At 42.8% G+C, this 20,963-nt stretch overlaps 1 protein-coding gene across 16 annotated transcripts in view; it reads right to left on the bottom strand.

The window, feature by feature from the left end:
- RYR3 (ryanodine receptor 3) overlaps positions 1–20,963 on the bottom strand; it is a 572,638-nt gene that overhangs the window by 98,358 nt on the left and 453,317 nt on the right. For all 16 annotated transcript variants that reach the window (XR_013521058.1, XM_054240576.2, XM_054240580.2 and 13 more), the window contains 8 exons: positions 19,566–19,655; positions 17,783–17,929; positions 17,514–17,576; positions 15,988–16,063; positions 15,757–15,880; positions 13,011–13,126; positions 12,149–12,216; positions 10,875–10,996 (listed from right to left, as the gene is read on the bottom strand). Coding sequence is in view for 15 of the 16 variants with exons in the window: in XM_054240576.2 (XP_054096551.1) it covers positions 10,875–10,996; positions 12,149–12,216; positions 13,011–13,126; positions 15,757–15,880; positions 15,988–16,063; positions 17,514–17,576; positions 17,783–17,929; positions 19,566–19,655 (806 nt within the window). In the remaining variant the exon portion in view is untranslated. The remainder of the gene's footprint in view (positions 1–10,874; positions 10,997–12,148; positions 12,217–13,010; positions 13,127–15,756; positions 15,881–15,987; positions 16,064–17,513; positions 17,577–17,782; positions 17,930–19,565; positions 19,656–20,963) is intronic.

The raw sequence follows: 20,963 nt of genomic DNA, 5'->3' as shown, positions 1-20,963 counted from the left end.
TTTTAGTTGGGAGGCTGGCAAGAAGTTGGGATTGGAAAAGCGTTAATGGTTCAGGTACAAGGTGAGATTGTGTTAAACAAAAACATTTTAAGAATTGTGGGCCAGGTGCGGTGGCTCACGCCTGTAATCCCAGCGCTTTGGGAGGCTGAGGTGGGTGGATCACAAGGTCAGGAGATTGAGATCAGCCTGGCTAACACAGTGAAACCCTGCTTGGGTTTCAGAATAAGGGGCAGGTAAACTCAGATTTTCTGGTAAAAATACAAAAAAATAGCTAGGTGTGGTGGTATGTACCTGTAGTCCCAGCTACTCAGGGGGCTGAGGCAGGAGAATCGTTTGAATCCAGGAGGTTGCAGTGAGCTGAGATTGCTCCAGTGCACTTCAGACTGGGCAACAGAGCGAGACTCCATCTCAAAAAAAAAAAAAAAAAATTGTATATTCTCTGTCATCTCCAGTTAGTCTCTGGGCCTGACCAGGTTGCTGTTCCAACTCGGTCCTTGGAAACTAGGAAAGCCCATGATGTATATTTTTGTGTTTTTCGACTCTCCTTCGTGATTTCACCCATATTTTCCACCGTGGAACCGCTGAAAGTTCAGCTGTGCCTCATTATTTGACTTTCCACAGTGCCTAATGAGGGCCTTGTGACTTTCGAAAAGAGCCCATGGACGTTTCTGAACATGCTGCTAATGGACCCCATCTAGGGGTACTGTGGCCATGATCTGACCTGTGTTGCTGAATCTCTTGGGAGGAGACTGCTCAGAACTGACATTATTGACACTGACATGGCTAGACAAAAACACTGCAGTTGCTTCAGAAAGCAGTGGAACAGAAAGAGGGGAAAAAGAGAGAGAGAAGTCACCTGTACGGGCCACGGTTCCCCTGGTGACACATTCCCAGTTTCTGATTCATAACCCATCATGGAGCTCCTTAGCCCATTCTGGGCAGAAGTCTTCCACAGGACAACTCAAATGGGGGAAGGAATACATCCCAAGTGTCAGTGGTGATGAAAACCTGCTCACCTTTAAATGGTTTTCAATAAATGCCCTGAGTCTTTCTCGGCTACCTACTGGAAAATCACAGCCAAAGTTTCCATGGCTAGTTATTTGGTTTTGAAGTGGAAAAAGAGTTGTGACCCCCTGGCCTATAGCCTAAGAGAACACACAGTAAGTTACCAGAAATTACCAGCAATCTAGGGTGATATTAAATATGGGTCACTCTTTTTTTCTTCCCATGGTGTTGTTTTCAGAGATGGGTATGTGATGCAAACTCATGGAGTTGTGGGGAGGGGATAACCCTGTGGAATGCGGGCTCTGTAGCTCTGCCTGTGATTAGTGGGGCTGTCTTGGGGAAGCCTCTTAACCGCTCTGTGTGTTCAATTTCTCACTGTAGACAGTCATCATGGGACTTGGGTTTCAGAATAAGGGGCAGGTAAACTCAGATATATCTGGTGAAAATGCTTTGAGGTGGACACATGTTCTGTATGAACATAAAACAATGTTTTTCTAACAAAGGCAGATATTTGGATTGTTTGATCCTAATATTAACATGGCTCACCTCACTGTCAGAAGTGCTTTCTCAGGCATGCCAAGGCCAGGATCTATCAGAAATTTCCAAAGGCTACTGCTTGTTCCCTGTGGAGCCCAGGATTTCACTGGAAGCAGTGTCCTTAGGCCAGAGTTATGAGTGGCCCAAGTCCCCAAGTACCTCTCTTCCATCTTAGAGTTTGAAGGCAAAAAATGAAAGCAATCTCAGGGAGAGTCTGAGACCCACGGGCAAACGGCTGCAGATGCAGAAGAGGTGGAGCAAGGGCGAAGGATGCAAACAAGAGGAGTCTGGCAATGCAGAGACATTCAGTGCAAACATGACTGCTTCTGTGGGAGGGCAGCAAGCACACTGATGGATTTGAAAGCTATTTGCAAGGCTGATCAACTCTAGGTTGTATTCCCGCCATGACAAATGGTGCCTGGTTGAACAAATGTTACATTTCCATGAATTAATAATCTAAGAAAAACAGATGAAGAAAACAGACACATCTGCCCTCTGTTGGATTATCTGAATACCTCACTTTACCCACTGTTTCTCTAGCTTCTTACATAATACACTGGTGCATTCTGCAAATGTTTAGGTCATCTTTGGTCAGCACCTGATTTTAAGGGGGTCTTGTTTTGATAGCATTGGGCTTTTCCTGTCTTAACTTAGAGTAAGTAATTATGGTGCAAAATAAATCATACTTCATGTGGATGGAGAGGACTGGATTTTCTTTTTTTTGAGATGGAGACTCACTGTGTTGCCCAGGCTGGAGTACAGTGGTGCCATCTCAGCTCACTGCAACCTCTGCCTCCTGGATTCAAGCAATCCTTCTGCCTCAGCTTCTCGAGTAGCTGGGACTACAGGTGTGTGCCACCACGTCAAGCTAATTTTTCATATTTTTAGTAGAGATGGGGTTTCGCCATGTTGGCCAGGCTGGTCTCGAACTCCTTACCTCAAGCGATCCACCCACCTCAGCCTCCCAAAGTGCTGGGATTATAAGCGTGAGCCATCTCATGCAGCCAGGACTGGGTTTTTATTCTTGTTCTAACTTATTAGAAGAGTCACTGTAGGCAGTAGAGTGAACCTAACTGAACTTCAACATCTTTATCTGGAAAATGGAGATCATAATACACAGGCAGGTCTCAGAATTTAAAACATTGTGATGTTTCACATGATTTTTATACAAATGGGTGGCAACTCTTATATATGAAAAACTGTGCTCAATGCTTAGTTACACTAAGTGTTTCATAAAAGTTAGCTAAATCTAAGTTGAATATCCTCCCCAAGATGGTGATACTTAGTGGACAGGCCCTATAGTGTACACTGTTCACTGGATACTAGTATTTACACACTATTTTCATTAGAGTCCTTAGCTTTTTACTATTTAAAAGTCTTCGTCCATTTCTGTCTTTCATTAATAAAATACAGAGAGAACTTGAGGCATAGCAGAATCCATCTCTTAGCCCAATCATGAAAGATCCCCTCTTTTCTCATTTCTGTTAACGTATCTACATGTTAGCCTAGTGGAATGAGTAGGAAGGCTGTTGCTTTTGATAAAAATTTTTTTCTATTAGGAATTTAAATTGAATTATGTTGCTTTAGACTACAGATTTCAGCTCATCCACACCAGAACTTGTATGATCTGACTCTTTTAAATCGTTTTAATCTTACAGAGTCTGATAAACATGGGATTCAAGGCAGTGTCCACCTGTTTATGCTCTATGTCATGTGTTCACTTTTCCCAAGCTTCAGAATGATCTTGCCTTCTTCTCAATGTTGTCTCAAGACAGATGTTGATTTTTAAAAATTATACTTTAAGTTCTGGGATACATGTGCAGAATGTGCAGGTTACATAGGTATATATATGCTATGGCAATTTGCTGCACCCATCAACCTGTCATCTACATTAGGTATTTCTCCTAATGCTATCCCTCCCATACTCCCCCACCGTACAACAGGCCCCAGTATGTGATTTTCCCCTCCTTGTGCCCATATGTTCTTATTCTTGAACTCCAACTAATGAGTGAGAACATATGGTGCTTGGTTTTCTGCTCCTGTGTTAGTTTGTTGAGGATGATGGTTTCCAGCTTCATCCACATCTCTACAAAGGACATGAACTCACTCTTTTTTATGTCTGCATAGTATTCCATGGTGTTTATGTGCCACATTTTCTTTATCCAGTCTATCACTGATGGATATTTAGGTTGGTTCCAAGTCTTTCTTATTGTGAATGCTGCTACAATAAATATACACGTGCATGTGTCTCTATAGCAGAATAATTTCTAATCCTTTGGGTATATACCCAGTAATGGGATTTCTGGGTCAAATGGTATTTCTGATTCTAGATCCTTGAGGAATCACCACACTGTCTTCCACAATGGTTGAGCTAATTTACACTCCTACCAAGAGTGTAAAAGCGTTCCTATTTCTCCACATTCTCTCCAGCATCTGCTTTTCCTGGATTTTTTTTCTTTTGGTTTTTTGAGATGGAGTCTTGCCCTGTTGCCCAGGCTGGAGTGCAATGGCATGGTCTCGATTCACTGCAACCTCTGCCTCCCGGGATCAAGTGATTCTCCTGCCTCAGCCACCATGCCTGGCTAATTTTTGGTATCTTTAGTAGAGGGGGTTTCACCATGCTGGCTAGGCTGGTTTCAAAATTGTGACCTTGTGATCTGCCCGCCTTGGCCTCCCAAAGTGCTGGGATTACAGGTGTGAGCGACAGCGCCCAGCCTCCTGACTTCCTTCTTTTCTTTCTTTCTTTCTTTTTTTTTTTGAGATGGAGTTTTGCTCTTGTTGTTCAGGCTGAAGTGCAATGGCACAATCTTGGCTCACTGCAACCTCCACTGCCTGGGTTCAAGTCATTCTCCTGTCAGCCTCCCAAGTAGCTGGGATTACAAGCATGTGCCACGACATCCAGCTAACTTTGTATTTTCAGTAGAGATGGGGTTTCACCATGTTGGTCAGGCTGGTCTCAAACTCCTGACCTCGGGTGATCCACCTGCCTCAGCCTCCAAAAGTGCTCAGATTAAAGGTGTGAGTCAACGAGCTCGGCCTACTCTTTAATGATTGCCATTTAAAGTGGCATGAAATGGTATCTCATTGAGGTTTTGATTTGTATTTCTCTAATGACCAGTGATGATGAGTTTTTTCATATGTTTGTTGGCTGCATCAATGTCTCCTTTTGAAAAATGTTTGTTTATATCCTTTGCCCACTTTTTGATGTTTTTTTTTTTCTTGTAAATTTGTTTAAGTTCCTTGTAGATTCTGGATATTAGCCCTTTTTCAGATGAACAGATTGCAAAATTTTCTCCTATTCTGTAGGTTGCCTATTCACTCTGATGATAGTTTCTTTTGCTGTGCAGAAGCTCCTTAGTTTAATTAGATCCCATTTGTCAATTTTGGCTTTTGTTGTCATTGCTTTTGGTGTTTTAGCCATGAAGTTCTTACCCACGCCTATGTCCTGAATGGTATTGCCTAGGTTTTCTTCTAGGGTTTTTATGGCTTTAGGTCTTACATTTAAGTCTTTAATCCACCTTGAGTTAATTTTTGCTTAAGGTGTAAGGAGTGGGTCCAGTTTCAGTTTTTCACATGTGAATAGCCAGTTTTCCCAACATCATTTATTAAATAGGGAATCCTTTCCCCATTGCTGGTTTTTGTTGGGTTTGTTAAAGATCAGATGGTTGTAGCTGTGTGGTGTTATTTCTGAGGCCTCTGTTGTGTTTCATTGGTCTATGTATATGTTTTGGTACTAGTACCATGCTGTTTTGTTCACTGTAGCCTTGTAACATAGTTTGCAGTCAGGTAGCATGATGCCTTCAGCTTTCTTCTTTTTGCTTAGGGTTGTCTTAGCTATGCTCTTTTTTGGTTCCAAATGAACTTTAAAGTAGTTTTTTCTAATTCTGTGAAGAAAGCCAATGGTAGTTTGATGGGAATAGCATTGAATCTATAAATTACTTTGGGCAGTATGGCCATTTTCATATTAATTCTTTCTATCAATGAGCATGGAATGTTTTTCCATTTATCTGTGTCCTCTTTTATTTCCTTTAGCAGTGGTTTGTAGTTCTCCTTGAAGAGGTCCTTCGCATCTCTTGTAAGTTGTACTCCTAAGTATTTTATTCTCTTTGTAGCAATTGTGAATGGGAGTTCACTCATGATTTCTCTCTCTCTTTGTCTATTATTGGTGTATAAGAATGCTTGCGGGCTTTTTTCATATTGATTTTGTATCCTGAGACTTTGCTCAAGTTGTTTATCAGCTTAAGGAGTTTTTGGGCCGAGTTGATGGGTTTCCTAAGTACAGAATCATGTCATATGCAAACAGATGATTTGACTTCCTCTCTTCCTATTTGAATACCCTTTCTTTCTCTTGCTGAGAGAAAGAGAACTGGCCAGAACTTCCAATACTATGTTGAATAGGAGTGGTGAGATTAGGCATCCTTGTCTTGTGCCAGTTTTCAAAGGGAATGCTTCCAGCTTTTGCCCATTTAGTATGATATTGGCAGTGGGTTTGTCATAAATAGCTTATTATTTTTAGATACGTTCCATCAATACTTATAGTTTACTGAGTGTTTTTTTTTTTTTGAGATGGAGTTTTGCTCTTGTTACCCAGGCTGGAGTGCAATGGCGTGATCTTGGCTCACCGCAACCTCTGCCTCCTGGGTTCAGGCAATTCTCCTGCCTCAGCCTCCTGAGTAGCTGGGATTATAGGCATGTGCCACCAGGCCCAGCTAATTTTTTAGTAGAGACGGGGTTTCACCATGTTGACCAGGATGGTCTCGATCTCTTGACCTCAATGATCCACCCGCCTCGGCTTCCCAAAGTGCTGGGATTACAGGCTTGAGCCACCATGCCTGGCCTACTGAGTGTTTTTAGCATAAAGGGGTGTTGAATTTTATTGAAGGTTTTTTCTGCATCTATTGAGATAATCATGTGGTTTTTATTATTGGTTCTGTTTATGTGATGGATGTTTATTGATTTGTGTATGCTGATCCAGCCTTGCATCCCAGGGATGAAGCCGACTTGATCATGGTGGATAAGCTTTTTAATGTGCGGTTGGATTCAGTTTGCCAGTATTTTATTGAGGATTTTCACATCTATGTTCATCATGGATATTGGCCTGAAATTTTCTTTTTTTTGTTGTGTCTCTGCTGGGTTTTGATATGGGATGATGCTGTCCCCATAAAATGAGTTAGGGAGGAGACCCCCTTTTTCTATTGTTTGGAATAGTTTCAGAAGCAATGGTACCAGCTCCTCTTTGTATCTCTCATAGAATTCAGCTGTGAATCTGTCCGGTCCTAGGCCTTTTTTGGTTGGTAGGCTATTAGTTACTGCCTCAATTTCAGAACTTGTTATTAGTCTACTCAGGGATTTGATTTCCTCCTGGTTCAGTCTCGGGAGGATGTATGTGTCCAGAAATTTAACCATTTCTTCTAGATTTTGTAGTTTATTCGCATAGAGGTATTTATAGTATACTCTGATGGTAGTTTGTATTTCTGTGGAATCAGTGGTGATATCCCCTTTATCATTTTTTATTGTGTCTATTTGATTCTTTTCTCTTTTCTTATTAGTCTGGCCAGTGGTCTATTTTGTTAATCTTTTCAAAAAACCAGCACCTGGATTCATTGATTTTTTTGAAGGGTTTTTTGTGTCTCTATCTCCTTCAATTCTGTTCTGATCTTAGTTATTTCCCGTCTTCTGCTAGCTTTTGAATTTGTTCACTCTTGCTTCTCTAGTTATTTTAATTGTGATGTTAGGGTGTCAATTTTAGATCTTTCCCACTTTCTCCTGTGGGCATTTGGTGCTATAAATTTCCCTCTAAACACTGCTTTAGTTGTGTCCTAGAGATTCCAGTATGTTGTGTCTTTGTTCTCATTGGTTTTAAAGAACATCTTTATTTTTGCCTTAATTTTGTTATTTACCCAGTAGTTATTCAGGAGCAGGTTGTTCAATTTTTATGTAGTTGTGCAGTTTTAAGTGGGTTTCTTAATCCTGAGTTCTAATTTGATTGTACTGTGGTCTGAGAAACTTATGATTTCTGTTCTTTTGCATCTGTCGAGGAGTGTTTTACTTACAACTATGTGGTCAATTTTAGAATAAGTGTGATGTGGTGCTGAGAAGAATGTATATTCTGTTGATTTGTGATGGAGAGTTCTGTAGATGTCTATTAGGTCCGCTTTGTTCAGAGCTGAGTTCAAGTCCTGAATATCCTTGTTAATTTTGTCTCATTGTTCTGTCCAATATTGACAGTGGGGTGTTAAAGTCTCACACTATTATTGTGTGGGAGTCTAAGTCTCTTTGTAGGTCTCTAAGAGCTTGCTTTATGAATCTGGGAGCTACTGTATTGGGTGCATACATATTTAGGATAGTTAGCTCTTCTTGTTGCATCGATCCCTTTACCATTATGAAATGCCCTTCTTTCTCCTTTTTGATCTTTGTTGGTTTAAAGTCTGATTTATCAGAGACTAGCATTGCAACCCCTGCTTTTTTTGCTTTCCATTTGCTTGGTAAATATTTCTCCATCCCTTTATTTTGAGCCTGTGTGTGCCTTTACCTGTGAAATGGGTCTCCTGATTCCGCACACCAGTTGGTCTTGACTCTGTCCAATTTGCCAGAATGTGTCTTTTAATTGGGGCATTTAGCCCATTCACACTTAAGGTTAATATTGTTATGTGTGAATTTGATACTGTTATTATGATGCTAGCTGGTTATTTTGCACATTAGTTGATGCAGTTGCCTCATAGTGTTGATGGTCTTTACAATTGGTTATGTTGCAGTGGCTGGTACTGGTTTTTCCTTTCCATATTTAGTGCTTCCTTCAGGAGCTCTTGTAAGGCAGGCCTGGTGGTGACAAAATTCCTCAGCATTTTCTTGTTTGTAAAGGATTTTATTTCTCCTTTGCTTATGAAGCTTAGTTTGGCTGGATCAGAAATTCTGGGTTGAAAATTCTTTTCTTTAAGAATGTTGAATATTGGCCCCACTCTCTTCTGGGTTGGAGGGTTTCTGCATAGAGAACTGCTGTTAGTCTCATGTGCTTCCCTTTGTGGGTAACCCAACCTTTCTCTCTGGTTGCTCGTAATATTTTTTCCTTAATTTCAACCTTGGTGAATCTGATGATTATGTGTCTTGGGGTTGCTCTTCTCGAGGAGTATCTTTGCTGTATTCTCTGTATTTCCTGAATTTGAATGTTGGCCTGTGTGCTAGGTTGGGGAAGTTCTCCTCGATAATATCCTGAAGTGTTTCCCAACTTGGTTCCTTTCTCTTCATCACTTTCTGGTACACCAATCAAATGTAGTTTTGGTCTTTTCACATAATCCCATATTTCTTGGAGGCTTTGTTCATTCCTGTTCATTCTTTTTTCTATAGTATGGTCTTCATGCTTTATTTCATTTAATTGAGCTTTAATCTCTGATATCCTTTCTTCTGCTTGATTGATTCAGCTACTGATATTTGTATATGCTTCATGGAGTTCTCACGCTGTGTTTTTCAGTCTGTTCATCTCTAAACTGGCTATTCTAGTTAGCAGTTCCTGTAACCTTTTATTGAGGCTCTTATGACCTTGCATTGGGTTAGAATATGCACCTTTAGTTCAGAGGAGTTTGTTATTACCCACGTTCTGAAGCCCACTTCTGTCAATTCGTCAAACTCATTCTCTCTCCATTCTGTTCCCTTGCTGGTGAGGAGTTGTGATCCTCTGGAGAAGAGGCATTCTGGTTTTCAGAATTTTCAGCCTTTTGGTGCTGGTGTTTTCTCATCTTCATGGATTTATCTACCTTTGGTCTTTGGTGTTGGTGATCTTTGGTTGCGGTTTTTGCATGGGTGTCCTTTTTGTTGATGTTGATGCTACTGCTTTCTGTTTGTTGGTTTTCCTTCTAACAGTCAGGACCCTCTGTTGCAGGTCTGCTGGAGTTTGCTGGAGGTACACTCCAGACCCTATTTGCTGGGGTATGACCAGTGAACGCTGCAGAACAGCAAAGATTGCTGTCTGCTCCTTCCTCTGGAAGCTTTACCCAGAGAGGCACCTGTCAGATGCCAGCTGGAACTCTCCTGTATGAGGTGTTTGTTGACCTCTGCTGGGAGGTGTCTACCCGTCAGGAGGCATGGGGCTCAGGGATACACTTTAGGAGGTAGTCTGTCTCTTAGGAGAGCTCGAGTGCTGTGCTGTGAGATCCACAGCTCTCTTCAGAGATGGCAGGCAGGAACATTTAAGTCTGATGAAGCTGCACCTACAGCTGCCCCTTCCCCCAGGTGTTGTGTCCCAGGGAGATGTGAATTTTATCTATAAGCTCCTGACTGGGGCTGCTGCCTTCTTTCAGAGATGCCCTGCCCAGAGAGAAGGAATCTAGAGAGGAAGTCTGGCTACAGCAGCTTTACAGTGCTGTGGGGTGGAGAGCGGCGGGGGGAGGGGAGTGGGGTAGGAGGGGGTTCCCCACCCAGTTTGAACTTCCTTGTGGCTTTGTTTACACTATGAGGAGAAAACCGAATAGTAAAGCCTCAATAATGGTGGACGCCCCTCCCCTGACCAAGCTCAAGCATCCCAGGTCAACTTCAGACTGCTGTGCTGGCAGCGAGAATGTCAAACCAGTGATTAGCTTCCTGGGCTCCATGGGGGCGGGATCCACCGAACTAGACCACTTGGCTCCCTGGCTTCAGCCCCCCTTCCATGGGAGTGAATGGTTTTGTCTCACTGGTGTTCCAGATGCCATCAGGGTATGAAAAAAAACTCCTGCAGCTAGCTTGGTGTCTGCCCAAACAGCCACCCAGTTTTGTGCTTGAAACCCAGGGCCCTGGTGACGTAGGCACCCAAGGGAATCTCCTGGTCTGTGGGTTGCAAAGACCGTGGGAAAAGCATTGTATCTGGGCTGGAGTGCACTGTTCCTCATGGCACAGTCTCTCATGGCTTCCCTTAGCTAGGGGAGGGAGTTCCCTGACCCCTTGCACTTCTTGGGTGAGGTGACACCCCACTCTGCTTCAGCTTGCCCTCTGTGGGCTGTACCCACTGTCTAACCAGTCCCAATGAGATGAGAACCTCAGCTGGAAATGCAGAAATCACCTGCCTTCTGTGTTGGTCTCACTGGGAGCCGCAGACTGGAGCCATCTTAATTTCTGTCCAGATGTTGATTTAAGTATATAAATCCTTCCCAAGCCTTACAGATACTCCCACATAGTGTACCTCATTTAATTGCTGAAACAATTCAGACATGTATGAACAGTTTCTTTCAAAACCAAGATGACAAACCAAAACATTAGCCTGTTTCATTTCTCCAAAAGACTCACCATTTAGTCTACAGGAACCTGGCATTTTAAGTAAATTGTATCTGCACCATGAGCTTCTCTTTATTTTGTAGACTCACCTGGCCACCATTTCTTTTTCCTTATGGGAGGCATATCCGCTGCTGCTAAGGGGCTTCAGAGGGGATGACAAGAAGTAGAGGTGATGATTGGTGAAGTACTGGTCAACCAGTGGGAGGAGAACCTGGAAAACCCACCACAAATCAACTTCTAGGAAGTTATCCCAAACTCTTCATTTGGTTCATTACAAGTTGTTTATTTTCAGTGAGCAAAGAGCCTCTGAAAACTGGTCCTGTAATTTCCAGGAAATTCTACCCTTGGATCCCAGTTACCATCACATTTTCCTTTTCTATGCCTCAAACCAAAGTCCTTGGGGGTACATGAAAGGAACAGCCACTGACTAAGAGCCCAAAGAAATGTGTGCACTGCCTTTAGTCAGCATTTGCAGAGGAGTCCTATGGGATGGCTGTGTTCAGATCTGGCTTCTTAGGCACTGCATTCCAACAGAGGCACTCAAGGTATGGCTTAGTGCCACCTCAAGCATAGCATTCTCTCTGCTATGCATTCTCTCTGAAAGCATAGCATTCTCTCTTGAGCAAGGTGACTCAAGGCCTTCTGTGCCTCTAGTCTTCTGAGTAGGGCTGTATTGGAATAGATTGCTAACTAGCACCCAAATTCATTCTCCCCTTCTTCCTTTTGGCAATAGAATTCCACTGGGTTTTAGCTTGGTAGAGAGCCACACAGGCAGAAAACATATCACCCCATCTCTCTTGCAGCTAGATGAAGCTCAAATGGCACTTAAATAGGTCCTGTGCCTTCTCCCTGAGAAGTCCCTGAACTTTTCCTTGGCAGTCAAGGTATCATATGGTACCAGAAGAGGGTACCACATGTACTGTAAGGTCAACTTGTCATCTCTTACCTTATCGACCCCAGATGTACTGCCTGGGATCAGTAAAGGGAGAGATGACAAGTTCTAGCCATTGGGATAGAATTTTTAAAAAGCAACAGCTTGCCTTCCCTTCTCCTTTTCCCTTTCCCACAGATGCGGTGCAGGTGAGCTTGTCTGAACCATGCAAACACAGGCCACACCTCCAGAGATGGTGGAGTAGCAAGGGAGGAAGAACCTGGGCTCCTGGGTAATGGCACAGGGCTAGGCAGCTGCCTATATCCTTGGACTGCCAGCCTCCTGTAGGACTGTTAAATGACAGAGAAATACACATCCACCTCACTGAAGCCATTGGAGTTTTAGATATCTTCATTGGATCCACTTAACCTATTTCCTAAATAGTAGAGATCCTAAGAAGAAAGTAATTTAATTAAATGCAGAGCCACTTACTTTAGCAAAGAATTTGATCTCCTGGTCATGGGGAGACTTTTCAGTTTTCCCACTGCTGACAATGGCTTCTACAAAGACACAGGTAACACAAAGTTGATAAGAGTTATAAAGTAAAAATCAATCACAACATTTAGAAACAGAGCAGCTTTTCCAAAGGTTATTTTAAAAATGTATCGGATTTGACAAAACATATTTTACAAAGTACTTTACAACTGTGCGGGTTAGTTATTTCTTGTGTGAATTTTTAAAGCTGTTTCACTACCATTTTGTCTACTTTAACAATCAGAAAGCAGCTTCAAGGCTGGGCACCATGGATCATGTCTTTAATCCCAGCCCTGTGGGAGGCTGAGGCAGGTGGATCACTTGAGGTCAGGAGTTCAAGACCAGCCTGGTCAACATGGTGAAACCCTGTCTCTACTAAAAATACAAAAATTAGCTGGGCATGCATGATGGCAGGCACCTGTAATCCTAGCTACTTGGGAGGCTGAGGCAGGAGAATTGCTCCAACCTGAGAGGCAGAGTTTGCTGTGAGCCGATACTGCACCACTGCACTCCAGTCTAGGTGACAAAAGTGAAACTTCATTTCAAAAAAGAAAAAAAAAAGCAAGCAAGCAAGCAGCCTCAGAAAGGTTGAGTCATATGTCCATAGTCATAAAGCAAGACAATGGGAAAGTTAAAATAGGATGAATTGTGTGAAAAAATGACAAAAGATTCAATCACATCCATTAGGAAAAAGATCTCAGCCACTGTTTCCCCCTAAAATCATGTATCTAAATGAATCATAAAAAGTTACAACCTGAAGGGATTATTTTTTGATAAAAGAATATTGAATTCTTTTGGGATATTTCATGATGATACTTACCTAAATGAGCAATAAATTCTTGAGCAGAATCAACATATTTCAGGATCTTCTTCAAGAACTTATAGGCAAACCTCTTTTCCATGGAGGAAGCGTCCAGCTCCATATCTTTCATACCCCTACATTGGAAATGGACAGACCCCAGAAAGTAACAAAGCAACCATGTCACTCAGGTACACCACCCGTCCTGCCAGTGTCGAATTTAATTTCCAAATGTTAGTGTTTATGCTGGCATAGTGACATGATTCATCACTTGACTAATTTCTCCTCTCACCTGGAACCTGCCTGTGTGAGCACACAATACCTGTGTTATCATCATTTCTAAAAGGATTTTTCAGAAAGACCTTTGTCATTCATACAATGAATATTGATCTGGGGATGTCAGAGGGGAAAGCAAAAATCTCTGCTCTTATGGAAAGAATTTACATGCTAGCTGCAAACAGACAGAAACCAAATACAAATCAGCTGGAATCCTAGACATTAATACATTTTATGAATAAAAGAAAAGTTAAAGCAGAATGGAAAGGCCCAGACCTGGGGGAAGGAGGGTTTGCAGACTGTAGTGTTAAACAGGGTAGTCAGGTTTGGTCTCATTGGGAGACTGACGTTGCAATAAAGGCTTGAAGGAGATAAGGAAGTGAACCATATGGACATCTGGGGAAAGAGCTCTTAAGGTGTGAGAAAAGACTGTGCGAAGTTCTTGAGGCAAGAGCATGCATGTTGAGTTGAAGGTTAGAGGGGTATGGGGTAGGAAGTGGGGACAATCATGTATGTCCCTACAGGCCATCTTTAGAATTTTGCTTTTGCTCTGAGTGAGAAGGGAAGCCGTTAGAAGTTTTGAATAGAGAAGTGACATGATATAACTTGCATCATAATCGGATCATTCTGGTTGCTGTGTTTAAAATTGACTGTGGTGGTGAGGCAAGTGTAGAAACAGGGAGCACAGGCAGGAGGATGAGGATAGCACGAAGTAGGTGGGAAGTGATCAAATTCTCAGTTTAGTTTTTGAGACACAGTCTCGCTCTCTTGCCCCGGCTGTAGTGCAGCGGCACCATGCTGGCTCACTGAAACCTCTGCCTCCCGGGTTCAAGCAATTATCTGCCTCAGTCTCCCAAAGTGCTGGGATTACAGGCGTGAGCCACCGTGCCCCGCCTCTAGGTATGTTTTAAAAATAAAACTACTAGGATTTCCTGAAGGATTATATGTGGATTGGGAGAAAGAGAGGAGTCAAGGTTTTTGGCTTGAGCAAGTGGAAGAATGGCTTGCCATTGAGTTATGGGGAAGCTGAAGACAGAATGGGTCTAATCGGGAGAGGGGAAGCTAGGAGTTCTCCTTGGCTACAAAAACTTGCTTAATCATCTGTGCATCCAAATTCCTACCACAGGGTCTGGCACATGGTACACAACTCCTTCAGATATGTTTGCTGAATTCATTATCTTTCTTCTTGATTTTCTATTTCCTTGACTTCCTTTATCATTACAGCAACGAGGAATTTTTCTTTTCTGTGAGCAAGTTATTTATCAGCAGATCACACCACAGATTCATCCTGGTGTTAGGAACAGGATTAAAATGACGGCGGGAGTCTTTCTCAAATGCTTCCCCGGAGGCTGTCTCCTACTGACTGACCTTTCCTGCTCGACAACATGGCAAATAAATCTTGTTATTTTTTTATATGAGATACAATAGAAATGTTTGTATAGATTTTTTATTTTTGCCTTTCAATGGCATACAATAGAAATGTTTGTATAGATTTGTGTTTCCATTTTGGCCATTCAATAGCAAAGATTCTACAGGAAACTAGAAGAAACAGCAGCTTGCTCAGCAAATGCTTCTTTTAGGAAGGATGGCTATATCAGAATAAAAACACTGGCTTTTCATTTGACAAAGAATCAGCAAGCATGATCCTATGTAGCACAGCCCACCAGCACCAGGACCAGGGAGAAAACAGAGCCTGCTTTTAAGACTTAAGCAGCCACTGCCATCCTATATAAAACACTCATCTAGATGATTCTGACTTACGTTTGAGATAAAACATCTTAGGACATCATGATGCATTCAATCCCTCCAGTGGAGTTTTTTCTTTATAAGAATCAATTCCCTTTATTCCAAGACTGTTTATGTCAGTTATACTTGCTATTATTACTATGTAATTTAATAAAATATCATATAAAACAATAAAAGTATGAAGAGAACTGCTGATTTTATGCAAACTAAGATGCATATTTTGTAAAGACCCGCAAATGGAAGCTTCCAAATATGTAATTTTTGAATTAGGTATGGGTGAGACCACTGTCGAAGCTAAGAGAAGAAATTTAAAAAATATCTAGGGTGCCGCATGCACTGTTTTCATGAGCTGCAAATTAATCACTGTTCTTTAAAGAAGCCCAAATTCCAAAGCTTTGAGGTTGTATTATGGATGTGGTTTAGCAATCCAATAAACAGAATATACGAAGAAAGGGCCTTGGTCCTCTGTGAATGAATGCATGTTTATATATTTTAAGTTACAATGAAATGTTTTAGGTATAACTTGCAATGATTCTCTGTTGTTGCTGATCTTTAAAAATTAATACCTAACATTTATGCTTCTATCAAAAAAGAGGACTTCATGTTCCAAAATAAAAATGTTCTCATTTTAAAAGACGGTTCTCCTTACTTGGATGGGTTCTGTAGGCAGGTAATTAAATACCTTGGGAGGCAGAGGCCACACCCACAGCCCTGACCCACTAACATCACATGGAAGGAGACTTACCTGGATACTATGACGCCATTCACTTGAAGGAACTTAAACAGGTCCTGTGCCTTCTCCCGGTCCTTGAACTTTTCCTTGGCAGTCAAGGTGTCATATGGTACCAAAAGAGGGTGACTACCACCACCTGGGATCAGGAAGGTGAGAGATGGCATTTGGCTCTTCCTTTGCATTTCTGGGACAGCATACCTGCCCCAGCTCAGCTTCTTTAGGGATGTTGTGAATCTCGCTTACCTTTGCTCTCCAGCTCCACCTTCTTCTTCTTGGCCCAGATATTGTGATAGTTCTCAGCCACGACCTCCACCATTCCCTGTGTCCCACCAAGAAAAGCCAAGTCAAAAAGGAGGCAAGTAAGCTGGCTTCATATCTGCTGGGCTATTTCAGCAGCCTCGGGAACAGCACACCACTGAATACCAACAGCACAGGGCCAAGGACCTCCCATCATCAATTGGTCTGTGCTTATGCACCTCATTAGTTTTATATCTTCCCATACACACAGAAAACAATTTCTAACTCTGTCCTTCCCTTGTAACAGATTATCCTGACAGTCTGGTGCATTTATCAGAAACATCCATTTCCTCTTGGACCTGCATGCTGGCAGCACGTCATTTTTCACAGCAGCTTGGTATTATACTCCTGACCTCAGACGGCGAGTTGGGAGTGCGGGCCAAGAAAAGCCTAGAATCCCTGAAAGCCTGTAGCTTCACAAACTAAAAATTATCACATCTTAAAGAAAAGTGCTGAAAATAAGATTTCTCTAGTAGAATCTAGAGATTTTTGTAAGGCTCGTAAAACAGTGACTTAGAAGGAAGTGTGTACTCTGGAAAGAAACTTTCTCTAAGGTCCAAGGGGCTGTTATGATGGACTTCCAAAGGGGTGAGTGCCCCAGGCTAGGGCAGGCCACAGCCACCAGTGTATATAGGAGGGTAGGAATGGCAAGCAGCAGTTTAGGGCTTTCAGTTTCAACCTCTTGCTCTTGCATTCTACATCCTGCAATGACTGCCTGCCTGCACCATCCCAGGGAGCTCCAGCAAATCCACCATGGGACGTGTGGACTGTCCTATGTTTTGGGGGCCTTACAATGACCAGAAAGCACCTCTATTGAGGGGCTAAGTTTCACAGATTTTGTCCTAGCTGTTTTACTTATTTGGGGTTTTGATACAGTACAGTCAGCCTTCCTTAACCATGAATTCTGCAGATTCAACCAATTGCAGATTGAATATATTTGGAAAAAAATGTGTCTGTACTGAACATGTACAGACTTTTTTCTTATCATTATACTCTAAAAAATATAGTACAATTATTAATATAGAATTTATATTGAATTAGGAATTATAAACAATCTAGAGATGATTTAAAGTATATGGGAGGGTGTGTGTAGGCTGAGTATAGGAAAATACTATGCCATTTTGTATCAGGGACTTGAGCGTTTGTGGGTTTTGGTATCTGTGGGAGGTCCTAGGGCAAAGCCCCCATGGATACTGAGGAATGACTCTAATGTGCTGGTGGTTCTTCACATTGAGTCAGTACCCGTCATGATGTCCTTGGAAGAAGTGCAAAGCTCCCCTTATTGGATGACTGGTTCACTCTGCTGAGACTTCCCCTGTGGCCTCTGCACAAGGTGACCATCTTCAGTTTTCACATTTTAGTGGTGGTATGTTCTAAGCATTCTTCCCCTTTTTTCCCCTTTAACTCTTTGGAAGGTAATACATCCTGCCCTTGAAAGCAAGTCAAGCTGTTCTGAAGGTATCAGCACTGACCTGGAGCTCTCTGGAAAGCACAACATTTGAGAGGTCGAGGGGAGCAGGGCTGTAGCTGTTGCCCTAGGAAAGCAAAGGCAGAGTCACTGGGTTGTCACTATTTTCCTTGTTCTTATCAGCATCCCCAACTTCAGCTGTCAAAGATGTGTCCTGAAAAATCCCCAGGGTTCATCTCAGACCGTCCCACCTATGATGCCCCAGGCAGAACATTCCCCAATCCTTCAGGGGTTCCATCGGCCCAGAATGGGCCTCTAGGTGTGGTGTCCTACCTGGTTGGCCTGGGACACACTTCGAAGCTTCTCATTTTCCCTCTGTTGAACCAAAGCTTCTCCCTCTTTGGTCCTCTCCACAGTCCAGCCCACAGCCAGCATGGTTTTCAGGGACTCTCGGGCAGGCCAGCGATAAATTTCCTTCTCCTAGAAGAGAATTTGAGCGAGGCACGTTGCAGAACACACCCCAGCACTGTCCCGGGCCCATCTCCACATGGAAGGTGGATCCTGCTGTGGGTGGGGGTGCTAGTTAGCGCCAGCCTTCTCTCACAAGGTCAGAAGATCCTTTGCAGCATCTTACCCTAAGCACAATCTTTCTGGTGTTTGTAGGTGTAAGACCTTACAGTTTCTCCTGCCCTGGGAGGAAACGTGCCAGACATTATTAATGACATCATTCACATCCCCTAGATAAAGAAGAACAGGAACAGGAGAGTGGCTCTTCATGCTCTAGTAGTTGTTGACGATGAGACACTGTCAAAATGCATCTGCATAAAGCTTTCTTGTGAGTTTGGGAAAGAGAATTTCTTAGATTTAGAATTCTCTTTTGGTCTATGTACAATTTCATAGGTAGTCAATATGAACACACAGACACATACGCTATTCTTTACATGTGACACTAGCTTAAAGCTCACAAAGAATCTTACAGATTGCAAGATAAGAAGTCAAGTTGAGTTAAATCAAATGTTATTATTTTTTAAAGCAAGAGATGTGTTCTTTTAACTATGTTTTCTTGAGGATTCTCTTCTCTATTACTTGTATCTTCCATTTATTAGAAATCATAATTGGCTGGGCATGGTGGTTCACACCTGTATTCCCAGGACTTTGGGAGGCTGAGGTGGGAGGACTGCTTGAGGTCAAGAGTTCAAGAACAGCCTGGACAACATGGCAAAACGCTGTCTCTACTGAAAATTTAAAGAGATTAGCTGGGCATGGTGGTGCACACCTCTAGTTCTAGCTACTTGGCAGGCTGAGGCAGGAGGATCACTTGATCCTGGAAGGTGGAGGTTGCAGTGAGCTGAGATCACACCACTACACTCCAGCCTGGGTTACAGAGTGAGATCCTGCCTCAAAAGAAAAGACAGGAAGAAAGAAAAAAGAAATTATTTTTGTCTGAACTTTTTCAGAGAAAAAAATTTGAGATGAAGCCGCAATCTGTCACCAGGCTGGAGTGCAGTAGCGCCATCTTGACTCACTATATTACAACCTCTGCCTCCTAGGTTCAAACTATTCTCTCGCCTCAGCTTCCCGAGTAGCTGGGACTATAGGCATGCACCAACATGCCCAGCTAAGTTTTGTATTTTGAGTAGAGACAGGGTTTCGCCATGTTGGCAAGAATAGTCTCAATCTCTTGACATCGTGATCTTCCCACCTCGGCCTTCCAAAGTGCTGGGATTACAGGTGTGAACCACTGCGCCCAGCCTTGTCTGAATTTTCACCAGCAATTCACTGTGGCTTCTCTCTGCCCTGCCCTAACCAGACCCCTTCCTGGTTCAGTTCAGTTGCAGAACTATAAATGTATTTTGGTCCAGCCTGTAAGTGCTGAACAACGCTTCTTTCACCAATGGCCTCTGCAAGCCGAAGAACAGAAAGTGAGGCTGAGCTCTTGGAAACCCGTCCTGAGGCAGTTGCCCATTAGCAATCTTGTGAATAGTTTACCGAGTCCTAGAAGATATTTTGGGGACTTGAGAGTGACTGTGTCCTGAACTCCTCTGAGCTCCTGATAAAATCACTCAAGGAAGGAAACAGAATGGCCACACAGTGTTACCAGAGGCCTGTGTCTTACCTTCTCTGTTAATGTCTTGAAGGGCCTTATCAGTGGGTGGGTCTTCACATTTTCATCCAGGGAAATCCCATATTTCCATCCATTCTGACTCTGTAGAAATGTTCTCAGTTCAAATATCCTTTGCACACAAAGAACCCTGCTATATGACCAAAATCCCCGCTTCTATTTGCATTGAGCAAGTGGAATAATGGATAGTGACAAGGCTTGGAAATTCCCCTCAAAAATGTCTAATTGATCCTTTCAGGCCATCAGGCTCTCTGCCTCCTGAATCTTGAACTCTGCTCTTTTATTTCTTCTTGTTTCAGCTGCTGTCCTCTTCACTTTCTCGCTTGTGTTTCAGGCCCACTTAAAACAGGATGTTTCAAAAGGCCCTGGGAACGGTGCTTCTCAGCTCAGTGTATCTCCCTCACAGGAAGAAGAGAAGCCAGGGCTGCAAGGCCTGGGAAGGGTGGACCTACTGCCACTGCCTGGAGGGGCCCATTTGGCTTGCACCTCTTGCCTGTCAGTGCCAGAGCAAAATGTAGTGATGCGTGCTTCCTAGAGTCACAGAAGTTTAAGAACTGAGAGTTATTCAACAAATACTGGGTAAATGTCTTCTGTGGTACATGCCAGACTCTGTCCTAGGCACAGCAGATACAGAGACAAGTAAGAGCCCCTGATTTCCATAACTCCACATCCCAAAGACTCCTGGCTGCTCTTTCTCAATCTCTATGTCTGTCCATTTGTTAAATGAGTGTATTTCCTAAGCTTCTGTCCCTTCTGAAGAGACATATACTCCCTCTGTGATCTAATTTAGGCCCATGGTTTCATTATCACTGAGAAGTGACTAATATCAAATCAGTGCTTCCAGCACAGAGCTCCCTCCTGTTTTAAACCTATTTAAGCTTTGCTTGGATGTTCCACAGGCCCCCCTCAAATTACTTCTCTCAATGTCTCCTCCTCTTGGTCCCTTGGTTCTTAGTGAACAGCCCAGTTTACACTAACTTTCCAAGCCAATGACATGAGAGTCCTCCCTGACACTACTGCCCTGCACCCCACCCATCATTTGTCTGTTTCTCTCTCTCTCTCTCTCTCTCACGCACTTCCCTGCTAGTATGTTAGCTCAGGCCACCATCAGCTCGCACTGGGGTTACTGCAACAGCTTCCTAAGTAGCCTCCCAGCCTCCAGTCTTACTGCCTCTCCATGGATTCATTTTTTAGACTATTATCAGGGGATACTAAAAAATTACAGTAATTTGTATGTACTCACTGCCTTCAAATGTTTCTGTCAGCTGCCATCCTGGTAAAACCCAAATGCTTTCACATAACCTGGAAACCTAGAAAGGTGATTATGTTGACCTCTCCAGACTCATTTCTCACCCTCTGTCCCCATCCTACTCTACGTTCTAGCTATATTGA

The sequence above is a fragment of the Callithrix jacchus genome, chromosome 8 (genome assembly GCF_049354715.1).
Source record: "Callithrix jacchus isolate 240 chromosome 8, calJac240_pri, whole genome shotgun sequence".
Lineage (NCBI taxonomy): Eukaryota > Metazoa > Chordata > Mammalia > Primates > Cebidae > Callithrix > Callithrix jacchus.
Note: the sequence above shows the minus strand (reverse complement) of the source record. Positions and strands in the feature narration are given on the sequence as shown.